This window comes from Phragmites australis, chromosome 5 (genome assembly GCF_958298935.1).
Source record: "Phragmites australis chromosome 5, lpPhrAust1.1, whole genome shotgun sequence".
Taxonomy (NCBI): Eukaryota; Viridiplantae; Streptophyta; class Magnoliopsida; order Poales; family Poaceae; genus Phragmites; species Phragmites australis.
Window position 1 is genome coordinate 174,957 of NC_084925.1, and position 14,702 is coordinate 189,658.

Sequence of the window (14,702 nt, forward strand, 5' to 3'; positions counted from 1 at the left end):
GCGCGCGTCTTCTCGGCCGCGCCCTCCCGGCGGGTCAGCTCGGCTTGCCGCTCCTCCGCATCCTGCTCCCGGGCTGCGATTGCTACCTCCCTCTCTTGTGCCTGCCCCATCCTAGTAAGGGCCTCGGTAGCTTGCTGCCTCGACGCCTCAGCCAGGCGGGCGGCGTCTTCTCGCTCCCGCGCGGCTTCTGCCCGCGCGGTCTTCAAAACTTCATGTTCCTGCGTGACTTCCGCGCGGATATCTTCTAGGAGCTTCTGCTCCCGCGCGGCCGCCACACGGGCCTCCTCCTGGGCGCCCGCCAGCTGCGCCTTCTCCAACGACAGGCGGGCGCGCTCGACCTCGAGCTCCACCTCCTTGGCGTTCACCGCTGCGCCCAGCCGTCCGACCGCTACTTGGACGCCTTCAATGGCGGCCAGGAAAGGGTCGGCGGGCTGGCCGGGCACCGGTGGGGCCCAGGCTTCTCCGCAGAGTGCCTCCAGGGGGGCCGAGCTCTCTGCAGGGCCCTGCGCTGCCATCCGCCCCGGGCTCTGCCTGCCCGGGGTAGGCTCCGCCGGCGCCGAAGACTCGGACGGCGGCCGCATTCCCGCATCGGCCGCCCTGTCCGCCGGCCCCGGCAAAGCGTCCACCTCCACCGTCATCCGCCCAGGGCTCTCCGCGCCCGGGGTAGGTTCCGCCGGCGCCAAGGATCCGGACGTTTGCTCCGTCCTCCTCTCGGCCGCCGCCTCCGTCTCTCTCCCGCTGGCCGCCACGACGATTGGCGCCTCCGCCGTTCCGGTGCCCGCCTCCGACGCAACGGCAGGCGGGCACGGCTCTGGTCTCGGCGCCCGCTCTTTCTCCGTCGCAGTAGCTCCTACGGGAGACAAATGAAAAATGCCGAAGCTTAGTTCGGGCCAGAAACGCCCATGGAAAAGCAAGAAAGGAGACTCACCGATACCGCCATTTGGCCGCTGGGAGCCTGATGTCCGGGTCCGGCGCCGTCGGTCCGGACTCCTCCCGCCGCCTCTTCCGCTGGGGTCCCGGGTTCCGCCATGCGGGTCGCAGGCGCCGGCGCAGGCCCCATCCGCACCAAGCGCGGCTCCAGCACCGGGAATGCCGCCGCTGCCGTTGGCGACGGCGGAGAGTCTGGCACTAGGATCAGGGCCCGGGGACGTTTTCCCCGATCTCCCGGCGCCACCACTTCGACGATTTCGGTGGCGCCCTCCTCCCTGGCACGGCGGTTGCCGCCTGCGGCGACCCCTTCGCCAGCCCGTGCCGAGCTGCCAGCGACCTCCTCGCCCAGTAACTCCTGCAGCCCGGGGAGTTCGGAGGCCTCGGGACTCCGGCTTCTTGGCCGGTCCACGGGCCCCTGGGCGTCAAACTCCGGCAGCCCCGCCATAATGGCCACCCGGTTAGGGTTGGCGCAGAGCGCCATCTCCGGCCACGGGAGCTCCGTCCGGCCCATGTCCTCCGATCCGATGATCACCCTTGTCATCCCCCGCAGTTCCGCCTGCCCCAGATCCCAGCTCGCGCCGATCTGGGTCCTGGTGATGTCCTCCGGCCCGGTATAGAACCAGCTCGGCCGGGCCCGCTCTCGCAAGGGCGCCAGCCGACGGCGCAGGAAGTCCACGACCACCATGACGGAGGTCAGCCCGAACTCGCGCAGTTCCAGGATGCGCTCCAGCACCGGCTTCAGCCTCGCGTCTTCCGGCGGCGGCGCCTCCCACGTCGATCGCCGAGGTTCCGCCGCCGCCTCCGGCAGCTCGAGGCGCTCATGAGGGTCGACGTCGACGAAGAACCAGTCCCGTCGCCACATCTCCCACTTGCTGCGCAGCACCTGGGGAATGTAACGATCCCCCAGGCCGTCCCAGAGCCGAAGGTTGCAGCACCCCGCGACGTCCGCCGTGGAGTGCCCCCTCTTCTTCCCCACCGGCCGAAGGACGAAGAAATAGCGAAGCAGCGTCGCCGAAGGCATCACCCCTACGAACATTTCGCAGAGATGCGCGAATGTCGCCAACACCACCACGGAGTTGGGACTTAGGTGCACCAGCTAAATGCCGTACGTCTCCAGCACTTGCAGAAAGAAGGCGGAGAACGGCGGCACCAACCCCGCCGCCACAAAGGAGGTGAAGAGGACGGTCCGCCCAGGGACGATCGTCACCGGCGTCAGGCTAGCCGGCCTCACCACCACAGCACCTTCTTGCCCCTCCGGCACCAGCAGTTTCCTGATTTTGTCTGCCGCCTCCTCGTTCCTCAGACGAGACTCCAGCAAGATGCTGTCTGAAGCCTTGTCCCGGCGTCCTCCTCCAACCCTCGTCATCTCGGAAAAGATGGAAGGTGTTTTGGTGGTGGGGAGAGAGAGAAGGAAGAATGCTCCGGTCGCCTGAGAGTTTCCTAAGGGCTTCGGAGCGCAAAGAAAGCAAGAGCACAGGTGCGAGAAAGCGTAAAGAGGGGGACGGACCGATCATTTCCCCCTTTTATATCTCAAAGTTCAAAAACTGCCGCCCAAACGGTTCGCTCGGCGAAGCATCGCCTCGATCGACGCAACTGCCAGGCGAATCTCCCGCCGATCGCGCGATGTCAGCGGCTGCCAGGCGTATTTTCCTCGATCTGCGCGACGACCGCGCGTGCCGCCCGTATGGTCATCATACCCTTCGGAAGTTGTGTGGACACGCGTCCACTCATTTTCCCGTTGGGGCGTACTTGAGGTCTGGGTCCGCAAGGGCCACCTCTCGAAAGCTTGCCACATGGCGTCTGCACCAGCCTCGGCCTCGGCCGCGACGAAGGGCCCATTCGCAGTCTCCGTCCCGTCGCCTACCAATGGATCCGGGGGCTGCTGTCGGTGTATTCGGAACCAGGGGTCCCTGAGTCCCGAGACCGGGCCAGCCATCCGCCACATGTCACCATCCCGCAAGGTCCACCCTACAAGATAAGAAGAAGCTAAGTCCCGGAAGAAGGTGCTCGGGGCCGCCGCCTCTGGTTCCCGAGCACCCCAGTTCCCCGATGATCCGCAGAACCCAAATATCGGGAAGGAAGTGCTCGGAAGGGTTCTCACTTACCCCCGAGTACTGTAGTCCCCCGATGATCCAAAACACCGCTCGGGAGAGAATGCCCCCGAGGACTCGGTTCCCCGAAGGTCTCACCGGAGTGCTCGGGAGAGAGTGCTCGGGGCTGCACGTGGCAGCCCCCGAGGACTCGGTTCCCCGAAGGTTCGCGCAAGATCGTCTGACGACCCAAGGGGTCCCATCGTCGAGGTGTCAGCCAGTCAAGGGCCCAATGCCGCATTTAATAGGCACGCCCGGCCTGACATCCTGACATTCTCAGCAGCCCACGCCCTAGTGTCAGACCCTGCCATGCACTGGCGAGGGGGCGTGGGTCCATTTAATGCACGGGTCCCGTCCCGTTTTATCCGGGTGCCTCGGGATAACATTGCCAGGATCGAAGCGCTCCGCCTACCACCCTGCCCTGGCAGAAGAACAAGACAGGGTGGGCACACCGGGCATCTCTGAGGCTTCCCGGTAGGCCCCCTTAATGGCGCCGGTGGGCATCCCCAGTGGCGGGTGGTCGGATGCGCGCCGCATTTTTCCACCGCCCCTGTCACTTCGCCAAGACGGAATGATAACGCCTTTCTCCGTGGCACCTTGGCATTCGCGCCCCCTCTTTCCCATTCTGGATAAGTCGAGGTCGGCGCGCCTATAAAAGGAAAGGATGGAGAACTCAAGAAAAAGAGGAAGCTCTCTGGAGACAGACCGAAGAACAAGGTAAACAAGGCAAAAAAGCCCGACAACGCCCACGCTCGAACCAGCTCAAGCCGAGCTAGAACACGAGAGCCTCAAGCTCTCTGTAAACGGCTCTCCCCTGTAACCAGATAAATATAGCACTCACACAGGAGTAGGGTGTTACGCCTCCGTGCGGCCCGAACCTGTCTAAACCCCGGTGCACCCATCTTTCTCGCACTAGGACGATCATTTCCCACCAGCCACTGCATTTATTTCCGTTCCCGCTTATTTCCCAAACAAGCTTGTCCAGGATCATCCCCCGGCCGAATCTCTAAAAAGGGGTCTCTCGGGATCCCTGCGACAGGAGTTCATCCTCCGACACCTACGGTGAAAACACCATAACTATCTCAAACTCGCCACACCCACGAGCCAAAGGCCGCCACTGAAACCACCGTCGGGACAACCATGCACCGTGTCATTGTTGCTGAGCTCCATTGAACCAATGATGCAGCAGCTCCGACTTCACCACTGTACAACTATCCCAATGCGCATCAGCCAAGCACCGAGAGAGGTGGAGAGCAACACAGTTTAAGGAAACAACTCCTCGGAGAAAGAAAAACTCCAAGCCTCCAGTAGAGTAGAAGTCTACTGCCGAGAGTGACCAGGTCTGCGCCAAAAGCCAAAATGTCGTTCGAAACCAAGGAAAGGAACTCCAAAGCAAGGCCTCCAAGGAGAGCGCAACGTCCAAGGATGTCGTCGTAGCCGCTCCAGATGCCCAGAACTAGGTTTTCACTCGAAAAGTCCAAATCCTCGAGTGCGAGTGTGAGAGGGCAGAGGGGTTCTCGAAATTGCCTAGAGGGAGGAGAGTGGCTCCCGAAGGCGTCACATCATCGGCGTCGGTAGAAAGCCGAGTAGGGCTTTCGCCCGAAGCCCCCCACCCAACCACTGAGAAAGTGGTTGCCATCCCTACCAGCAAGCGCCGCCCCTGAGCCATCACAATGCCATTGGGCTCCCCGTGGGCCAGATATAGGGAAAAGGAGACATATCCAACAAGGGGAGGAGCGCAAGAAGCGGTGGGAGGCCTAGATGCGACCATCGCGAGACAGGGATGATCGACAGTCGCAATCCCACGGGGCACTGGAGAGGAGCAGCCGGTGAAACCTCCACCTGCAAAATGGGGAGCACATGAAAATGCGCAACACAGCACCACAAGCAACAGTGATGTCCCGACCAACACAACAGAGGGCACCACCACTGCGCTGATGCACCACCGTGCCATCGAGATGCCATACCACGCTACCAAGGCAGCCACCGGACTGCTACACAACGCCATTGGGATGTTCGATACGTGGAAAAGGCTGGTGAACAACCTGTCTAGCACTGACTGCCTCCGTGCTGAAAACTTTTGCGACGTGCCGTGATGCACGCGCCACCCATCCACCTATAGAATTTGCATGAAGGCACGAGCACACAAGCCACCAAGGCGACGATAAGAGCATCGGCTGGCGCACAACCCCGGTGGTGGTGCGACGGGCAACTTGGTAGAGGCGCGACGCACAACCTGGCAGCGGCAGCGAGCTCCTCCGCTCGGAGGACATGAGCCTGGCCAGTAACCTCTTGCAGAGCTCGAACCTCGTCGGCTGGTCGTCGGAGCCCAGTACAGCCGCTGATGCCCTGCCAGGCAACCCCAGCTGGCGCACCAACATGCCGAACTCCTCGGTCCGCCGGATCACGAGGTCAAAGCAGAAGTACCTCCCGCTGGTAGGGTGCTATCGCCCATTGCCTCAAACGCGCGGACGTGTGCCTCGGCCACGGCCGCCACACAATGAGTCAGGCCGTCCACAAGCGCACCCAGCCCGATAGATCACAGATCCGACCGGGAACATGCTAGATCTACACTCCGGTAAGCGCACAACAAGGGGGGAGAAGGAGGGGGGCGGAGAAAGGAAGGGGAGGGAGGGCAAGAGGGGGAACTGCACAGACTGCCACCACTTCCGCTGTCGTCGCTGGCTAGTAGTGACAGTAGCAGCCGCTCTGGGCCATGGTGCTGGAGGTCCCGGATGGTGGAGTTTCACCTCTCGGAGACGACACAGGGGTCAGGGGTTCTTAGACCTCTTTGTTTAATCTTGGGCTCATATCCAATTGGTATGCCTCTCCAAGTTTCATCTTTTACACCGTGACCACATCAATTCTTCCTTTTCCTCCCAATTGTCTCGGCCATGGTTTCCTTCTCTGTCTCTGGCGAGGCACCAAACACGACGGAGACGACTTGGTCGTCGTGCATGGAGCTTGACCAGCTGATGCAAATGCCAGTGAAGACGACCTCTCTTCACCGTCGCCCCTGATGTACCCATCCGGCCACTGCAACTGGAGGATGTGCCCATCATCGAGGCCTTCTTCCTGGCCATGTCGGGCTTCTCCTCCTCATGCCTCACCCGCTTCACCCTCTCGCATCCCAAATAAATTGGTGTCCTGGGCTGGGTTAGTAGGTGGGCCTCCTTTTATGAACGACAGCCCAACTACACCACACCACATACAGAGGGAGCGACGGAGAGCCGGTGAGGGCAGCAGAACCATGGCTCCCCCTCTCCGCCGCAGCATGGCCATGGGATCCCTCGCACTCCGCTACGCCGCCTACCTCCGCCGCCCTCGCCCTCCTCTACCTCTACAGACTCTCGCCCCTCCCACGCCCATCCGCCGCCCGCTCCCCGACCTCTCCCCGTGCCGACACTTGGCCGCGCCGCCTCAGGTAATATCCAATCCTCTCTCTCTCTCTCTCTCTCTCTCTCTCTCTCTCTCTCTCTCTCTCTCTCCCCTGCATGCTTCCCCTTCTTCTCCGGTGCTCTCATCGATCGTGGCCAGTGTGGGGGATTTGAGTTCCTTGCTTCCTCTTGTGATGATCCCTAACTAGTAAATCTGCATGCCAATTGAATTGAACTGTGAAGGTCAATAGGAAGAGCAAGGAGGATGAGAACGATGACAGCGTAGGTCCTCGCATCAACAACGCCATCACCTCTCCCTTTGTCAGATTGGTCAACGATCAAGGTACTCTCCAGCTTCCTCTCCACCCTCCTCTGTGCACTGAGGAAGCCATTTTACCTGAAAACATGGATTCTGACTTCGAGAAATGCATCTGTCCACCTAGGTTATACTGCTACAGACAGCACTAGGATCATGGTGATTGTTGACTTCAACTTTGTATATGACTCACTTGTTCATGTTTCACATTGCTTTAGTAAGTAGCTGTTGCTGAGTCCCAATGCATGTACAGGAATGGGGTTAACTTCCTAGTGTTGAAAATACTCCACCCACCATTCAAATATCTGATATCTCAACTATTTCTTTCTTACTCCCAATCCGAGCCAGCCAGAACAAATACAAGTTTGAAAACTTCCAATCCTTTGCAGGGAGGAGCCCGCGGCAGTCATTCACTGTAGTTCTTGAGAGCTTAATCCTATGTTAATAACCAAAATGACGCTAAAATAATATGATAGAGGGCATTATGAGTGGCATTGGCAAAATGCAATTAGTTGCTTGCCCATTGAGACACTGTTTCAAAATGTTGACATGAAAGGCATAGTGCATGGTGTGGCACTACGCCTCTTGAAGCAGCTTTAACACTGGTTCTCTGCCTTCTACATGGTATATTGTCTTACTCTTATGTCTTATTAACCACATGAGCTGGCTGGTCGTATTTTACACCTCTCCAGATTATATAATAATTTTAGTCAATGTACGCATGGCTCTTCTCTTACTTCACTAGTATTTATGGCATTGAACATGTTCTATGCATTTCTGTTGTTGTAGCCAAGTGCATGCTCATTAGTTTCTGTTTTACAGGGCATAGTGTTGTCCCCAGGCATGAAGCTCTTCAGCTAGCTGCGAGGATGGAGATGGACTTAGTTGAGGTAGACTAATGTATAATGCATTTCTCCACCGCTCTTAAGTCAAAATCTTTTTGCTAGTTAGTTTTTTTAAAATATTATGACATCGTTGTAATGATTTGATGGTTGCAGCCTATTGGTAATGATTGTGATGTGGGCCATAATTGTTCACTACTGCATTTGCATCTGCCCATTAACCACGTGTATTATGAAGCTATACCCATAAATCTGATTTTTTTAATAACATCATGACTTATTACACTGCCGTTACAAAGAATGTGGTGCAGCTATATAAAAAATTTGCTTGTAAGGAAGCTAAAGAAATTTAAAGTTACATACCATGATATCGTATATGTATTGTTACTGGAAGAGAGTGCCAACTAAAGCTTCTTTAGCTGAATGTCATAGCAAACTTTCGATTCTGAACAACTTATGGGTTTGTAATTTGGTATGTCATATTTACTCAAATACCAGGCATAAATGGAAAAACTTTAGTTCTTCAGCTCTTACCTGGGGTTCTTTTGCGAAAAGGATGCTCAATGTGGGATGTGAGTGTTAGTTTTTCATGAAGGTTTTTCTTGCTTTTGGATGTTATTTAAGATGTTGATGGATTCATGGATAAGAGTTGAAGTACATGCTTAAGGGTACTAGGATTGGCCGAGTTTCTCATGTTTTCCCTGAATATCCCGCGTGCCTTTAGGAGAAACAAACGTGAATATTTGTTTTAATTCCTTAAATTATCTTCATGGTTCATGGTTATATTGTTGTGCAGGTCCACAGAAAATCAGAACCTCCTGTATGCAAAATCATGGATTTTCACAAAGAGAAGTACAAGAAAGAAGTGAAGGAGAAAGAACGATTAAAAACCAAGGTATTCTACTCCTTAGTGAATTTGCTATCTAACTTTCTGTCATTACTGGTCGGATTCAATGCACCTCAATAATCATGAAACTAGAAAAATAGATAACTCTGGAAATTCTCTCATTAATTGAAAGAAAAAGAGAAAGATATTCAGCGCTTATGTTGGCTGGGCCAGATTACAACTGTGTAGATTAATTAGAGTTGTTACAGCTGTCTGAAAGAAATAAAATTATTTTTCAACTGTAGGGATTGGAATTGTATGTCAAATACAACTGGACTCTTAATCATAGGCATCCAAGTTCTGCAATGGATACAATTGTATTATCAAATCTAACCGCGAAATTACATGTGCTAATTGGCTAGTTGTGAATAACAGTCTGTTGAGTCTCTTTTTACTCCTATAACAAGACTGACTCTAGTAGATTACACTCCTGTATTAATAATATCTTTACAAGACACAAGTGAATTCTGAATTTCCATGAAAACAGTGGCATCTGTTTAGGTGGTTAGATGTACACATACTTTCTCATGTCAATAGGATATGCACATGGTGTTCTTGTCGGGGTTTTAATCACTGAGGTACCTTTCTAGTCATTGAGTGAAAATGGCCAGAATTGTCTGGTATTCGTTTTTAGGTCTGTGCCATTTCTTGCCTTCTGCAGTATTAAGGCTCTTTGTTATGTTAGCATTTAAGCACAGAGCAAAGCAAAAGAGTATTAACCATATTATCTCCTACCATGACTCTATGATAGTGTAGACCTATTCTGGTCTTGAACTTTGGATCTGTATCTGATTTGCAGTCTGCTATTATTTTACGTGGTGGGGATAACAAAGAAGTGCGATTTAAGGGGAAAACAGTAAGTAATTTTTTTGCTTCTTTTATTTTTGCGATTGCAGTCTATCACCCTGGCAATAACAGTTAATCCGATATAGAATGGCATCACACTTGATTACTACCTCATAACTGGAGTATAAGATTGCTTGGACTGCTGCAGGCTTATGTTCTCTTTGTTTGGATCTATATGGACAATCACTCCCAATGCCTAGTTGAACTTGTCCTTTTTCTCTTAATATTACAGAGCCTTCTAATGGAAGTTCCAACTTTGAAATAGTTCAACAGTGATATACATTGTGTTCATTGTGGAGGCCTTGTGGCATGCATCGTTATTGACAAACATAAAATATTGCTTGCAGGAACTAAAAGATTTGATGGTAAAAGCTGATGCAATCACCAGGTTAATGGAGCGCGGTTACAGGGTGAAGGTAAGCTTGCCTTCTTTTTCAGTTCTTATTTATTCAGTTCTGCAAAACTTAGTGACAACCAAATTAATTCATATTGTATTTTTAGTTGATCGTACCATCTTATTGCCTACTTTTCATTTCTCATTTTGTTCATACAATTAACTTTTGATATCAGAGTAATAGACCTTATATCCAAGGAAAACCTTTGGGTTCTGTTGAACTTCCAGTTGATTGTACCATCTTTGTTGCCTGTTGTTTGTTTTTCCCCTTTGATCCATATGATTAGCTTCTGGCACCAGAGCAACAGAGCAATAGACTTTATGCCCTGGGACCCCCCCCCCCCCTTGATTCATATAATTAGCTTTTGATACCAGAGCAATACACCTATCCAAGTACACGCAAGGCAAAACTTTGGTTTTGGTAGTTAAATGTTGTTTCGTGATGTTTACTGGACAAGTCACAACAAATTTATATACATAAACAACCTATCCAAGAACACGCAAGGTAAAACTTTGGTTTTGGTAGTTAAATGTTGTATGATGTTTACTGGACAAGTCACAACAAATTTATATACATAAACAAAAGGGAGCTAAATAGTAAATAGTGAGGATGAAGAATTGAAGAGGGTGTTTCTCTGGATCTCTTGTCAAGTATGACAGAAGCTGTTGTGGCTTGCAGGGTTCAGCCTCCAGGTTTATAGCCGTTTGTTTGTCAGGTCGGTTTTTTTTTTTAAAAAAAGAGTTGTTTCTGATGAAGTACAAAATTTGTTATGATCACAGTAGAAATAAGACTATGCTGACTATAGGTCTTCCTAACTGGAGTACGATTTGGTGGCCATGTTTACCTGACGTGGGTGCTATTTAGCATGACCTATGAATGATTGAACGAACATGCATATATCCAATTCCAACAACTTGAACTGGAATTTAATTTTCAACTCTATTGAAACTGTATTGTTAAAGATATCAGCAATTTTTGTTAACAATCATATGCGTATATTTATCTCAACTTTTCAAACGCAAACTCTGAAAAGCTTAATGATGTTCCTATTTGACAGTGCATGGCCATGCCCTCAGGTAACGAAGGAGAAGATTTAGGAGGACCTCTATCTCGGTTGTTAGGACTTGTGAGTATTCTGTCCCTTATTGTTTAGTTGAAGTCCTGGTAACATGTTCAAATCTGTTGTCAGTAAAAGCTATCCTCTTTCTACAAATCCCATCAATTGAACAGATACAAGATGTCTGCATCGTCGAAAGTGGTCCGCACTTGGACTCGAAGCATGCATATGTTATTGTTAGGCATGTGAAGTTTGCAACAAAGAAAGGTGGAAAGAAAGCCAGCAAGGCGATGGAAGATGCAGGAAAAGGTACCCGTGGCACTCCCTCTGAATCACAAGTTGCTGGTAATGATAATGAAGACGAGACAACTGAATGTGGTTCAGAAGCTGATGATCGGGCCATCTCGGATCATGTTGACAAAACAGCTGCCTATCTCTCCAGTGAATCTTCCACCCAAAAGGAAGGGCAGGATAGAGGGCTTAAAAGAGAGTTGAATAGGTCGAAATCCAACCGAGGGGCTGACCATGGAAAAATGCCCAATAACAATGCTGGGGGAAGCAGAATCAATCCTGGTCAGTGGGGACCACAAACCTCTGAACGAAGACTTGGTTCCAAGGATGCAAAACCTGACATGGAAAAGCGAGAGAATAACAATCAAGATAAGGAACCTGGGGAAATCAACAGGTACGCAGCTCGAAGACAGCCGATAAGAGGAGGCAACCAAGGATTGAGGCAAGGAAGGTCCCAACAAGATAGAAGAAATGAAAATGAAGGCCAGTATGCGGTGAATGACCATCAAATACCTCTGGAACAGCATAACCAATCGTTGCCAAGGTTCAACCAAGATAGATTACCACAAGATCCAAGGAACGAAAGGAGAGGTCATTTTCCATCGAACAACAACCAAAAACAAGCAGCAGGTGATGATTTAGGTAATCCTAACCCAAAAACTAAGAGTTTTGGAATCTTTAGTACTCTGAAACCTGCCTCATCTGAGGTGAGGAAGACAAATGGTGCATGTACTAGTAAGCCTAATCCTGACTTGCCGAAAAGCTATGGGATTTTTGGTTCTTCTAGGAGGGAATCTGACAATAAAAGTTGATGAGATGAGACAGACGAATAGCAGTTCTACAGAACATTTTGAAATAAATCCTAGTTGTATGGTTGGAACTTGAAATTTTGGTGGCATCTCGATTGGATGTTTTAGTTATTGTGGATCACTGAGTTAGCCTCAGCACATGGATACCGACATACCGTGATGCATGACTGGTGAGAAGCAAACTGTAAGGTCGAGAAATATTTTATTCACTGCTTAAATTGTTGGAAGAATCATATGTATTGAAACTTGGAGAGTAGCATCTTATAGCTTCCTATTTGATTAAATGATTGTCATAATCATCTGTACAACATAACCCTATTCAATGATTTTTCTTTGGGGTCTTTTTCTGGCCTTCAGTGGAAAAGAAAAGGTCCAATCTGGCAGTTTTGACGTTTGAAGTAACAGAATGCAGGCACTCATAATTTGGGTATACTAGTATTGATTGGTAAGGTGCCAGAAATGGTGAGATTGATGTCAGTATTCTGGTTAAGGTTCCTTTATCATTGTGGTAGTATAGTTTGTATTGCAAGAGAGATGATTATAGTTTGCATTGACAGTGATAGAGAAGAGAGATGCATGATTGTGTTTGTGCGCAGTGGCAAACGAGGAGATGGGAGTCGTCAGGTGCTCGAGTGTTGCTGTTGTTAACAGCCTTGGAGGAAATGGAATGGAATTGCATGCAGGACAGCAATATAATGGCGATGCCACCAACCACAACCAGATGAGATTGTGATGTGTACCTTCTTTTGCTTTTCTTTTCTTGGTGTTTGTACTACTATTTGGAGGAATCTGAAGGTGGCCCTAAGAAAGAAAAGAAGAGATAGAAAAGGGGCAGATAAAAGATGAACATCTCTTCACACAACATGTATATTCTGCTAGCTGCACCCAGCACAGGAATCAGGATACAATACGTACAAATTTATTTATTTTATTAAAGAGATGGAGATGGACTGATGGCGGGGCTGGAGAATCAGCGGAGCGGAGCGTGTCGATCACCCGTGCAAAAGCAGAAACAAAAGAAAGCTCCTTTCTCGAGACACTACAACCTGCTACGTACAAGTACGTTACCTTCAATTTTTGAACGAATCGGCAGGGAAAATTGCCTGTTATATTAATTAAAAAAAACCTGGTGGGCCGAGTAAAAAAATAAAAAAAAAAAGACTACCCAAAAGGCATGTGAGCCCTAAGGGTTTCAGGGACCAAGATCTATTCTCTCAAAATCAGACACCTTAGATGGCACGCTCCTGCGAAGGCCTAGTTGGATGCCTAGTCCTTGATCAATTGTATGGTCTGGATTGGTCGCTGCTCCCGCCGATCAAAAATTCATCTGTTCCTCTTTTTCCATAGTTCTCAGCGGACAAGAATGATGAGTGACTTGAGATCTTTCCACGGTGTGAGGAAATATCTAGATAATATTTTAATTAATTATTAAATTGATTATTGATGTAATTATGACTACACGATTAATCAGAATATCATCCTGATAGTCTCGATATGTATTTTATGCCCAAGATCGAAACATACATCTTTACAACAAGCACATTATTACAAGACATAATAAATAACGAGTAATTAAATTAAGTTATAAGTCTTTAAGTAGATTAATTTTATAACCAAAGTATAAATCAAACATTGTTAGAGTACCTATGCAGCGGAAAGAGTTTCATAACAACAAAAGATGGGTAATGTCATTGCCCTAAGACGTCGACCCAAAATAACAACACTTGAGTAGAATGACACTACTTCTACCCGTCGCTAACATCGACGGGCGTAAAGTAGCCAAAAACTAAATCTTTCTCACCTGAAAAGCAAACAAAGCATGTGAATACGAAGGTACTCTAAAACTTAATTAATAATAGGTACTTATAAATAGCCTGACTCTAAGGAGAATACAATTTGGATAATTAGCAAGAACTCAGTCACAAGATTAAGTGAATTTCATATGCTTCGGTAATTTCGACTCAATTGTAAGCATCTACACCAAACCATAAACAACATTTTATCTTGAGATCATTACCGTATCAAAACTTCAACAACATCACCATACATTTCCCAACATACCATCACAACCACAACTAGAACTTTACGATTGATGCAAATAGATAGAAGCGTGCTCATAACCGAGAGTAACAATTCAAATTATTGTACACCCTGCAAAGGGTACTCCATTACCCATATGACTTGAGAACCATACGGCTTACATGACTACATAGGTCCACATAAGGGGTACTCATATCAACCTTTCCCAAATAATCCCTAACCGTTTGAACATGCATCTCGGTATACGATGGTCATTTAGAACTACTCTCAGAGCAAACTAGATACCCCTTCTAAGCCTATTATACCGACAATATCCGAGATTAGCACGCCAAAAGATCACAGCTACATAAGGTATTTGGCTCATCCGTCCCATATACAGATACGTGGTAAGTACAGATAAGTGCTAAAGCTAATTGCAACAACAGACGGTGCTTAATCGATTCAAGTGGACCTTTAGCATCCAAGACTCCCTTCTTGAGCCATCCCTATTGCCCTCCCAAATTTTAGCTCATCCTCACTAACTTATACCATCCTCAACCATCATTATTTTTGTGATATAAGGTAAGCCCTAACCTCGCAAACAATGGCCGAACCACCGCTCGACTTCTACCGAGGACCTAAGCCATGCTAAGCATAACACATTCCTTTTAAGTTAGAACATTATGTGATATGAACAACCCAGGTTACAAAGGATCAATTGATAAACAAGGGAGGGTAATACAACAAATAGGATTAACCCAAAATCTGACATAAGACTCATTGACATGCAAACATATATAAAGCATAACTTATCAATTTACACAATATATGATCCAATGTAATG

The 14,702-nt window shown here is 49.2% G+C and overlaps 1 protein-coding gene across 1 annotated transcript; it reads left to right on the top strand.

Moving 5' to 3' along the window:
• Window positions 1-6,208: 6,208 nt before the first annotated feature.
• Window positions 6,209-12,222, top strand: LOC133918161 (translation initiation factor IF3-1, mitochondrial-like). Its single transcript, XM_062361897.1, has 8 exons — window positions 6,209-6,444; window positions 6,641-6,740; window positions 7,536-7,603; window positions 8,352-8,450; window positions 9,241-9,297; window positions 9,635-9,703; window positions 10,740-10,808; window positions 10,913-12,222. Exons 1-8 carry the CDS (start codon window positions 6,271-6,273, stop codon window positions 11,840-11,842), a joined length of 1,566 nt encoding a protein of 521 aa, XP_062217881.1. The 5' UTR covers window positions 6,209-6,270; the 3' UTR covers window positions 11,843-12,222.
• Window positions 12,223-14,702: the final 2,480 nt, after the last annotated feature.

What these genes read in the sequence shown, in the direction of transcription:
- LOC133918161 (XM_062361897.1), top strand. Translation starts at nt 6,271, where the DNA reads ATGGCTCCCCCTCTCCGCCGCAGCATGGCCATGGGATCCCTCGCACTC. An exon ending in CAGATTGGTCAACGATCAAG is followed by an intron (nt 6,741 to 7,535) that starts GTACTCTCCAGC and finishes TCTGTTTTACAG; the next exon opens with GGCATAGTGTTGTCCCCAGG. An exon ending in TGCGATTTAAGGGGAAAACA is followed by an intron (nt 9,298 to 9,634) that starts GTAAGTAATTTT and finishes TATTGCTTGCAG; the next exon opens with GAACTAAAAGATTTGATGGT.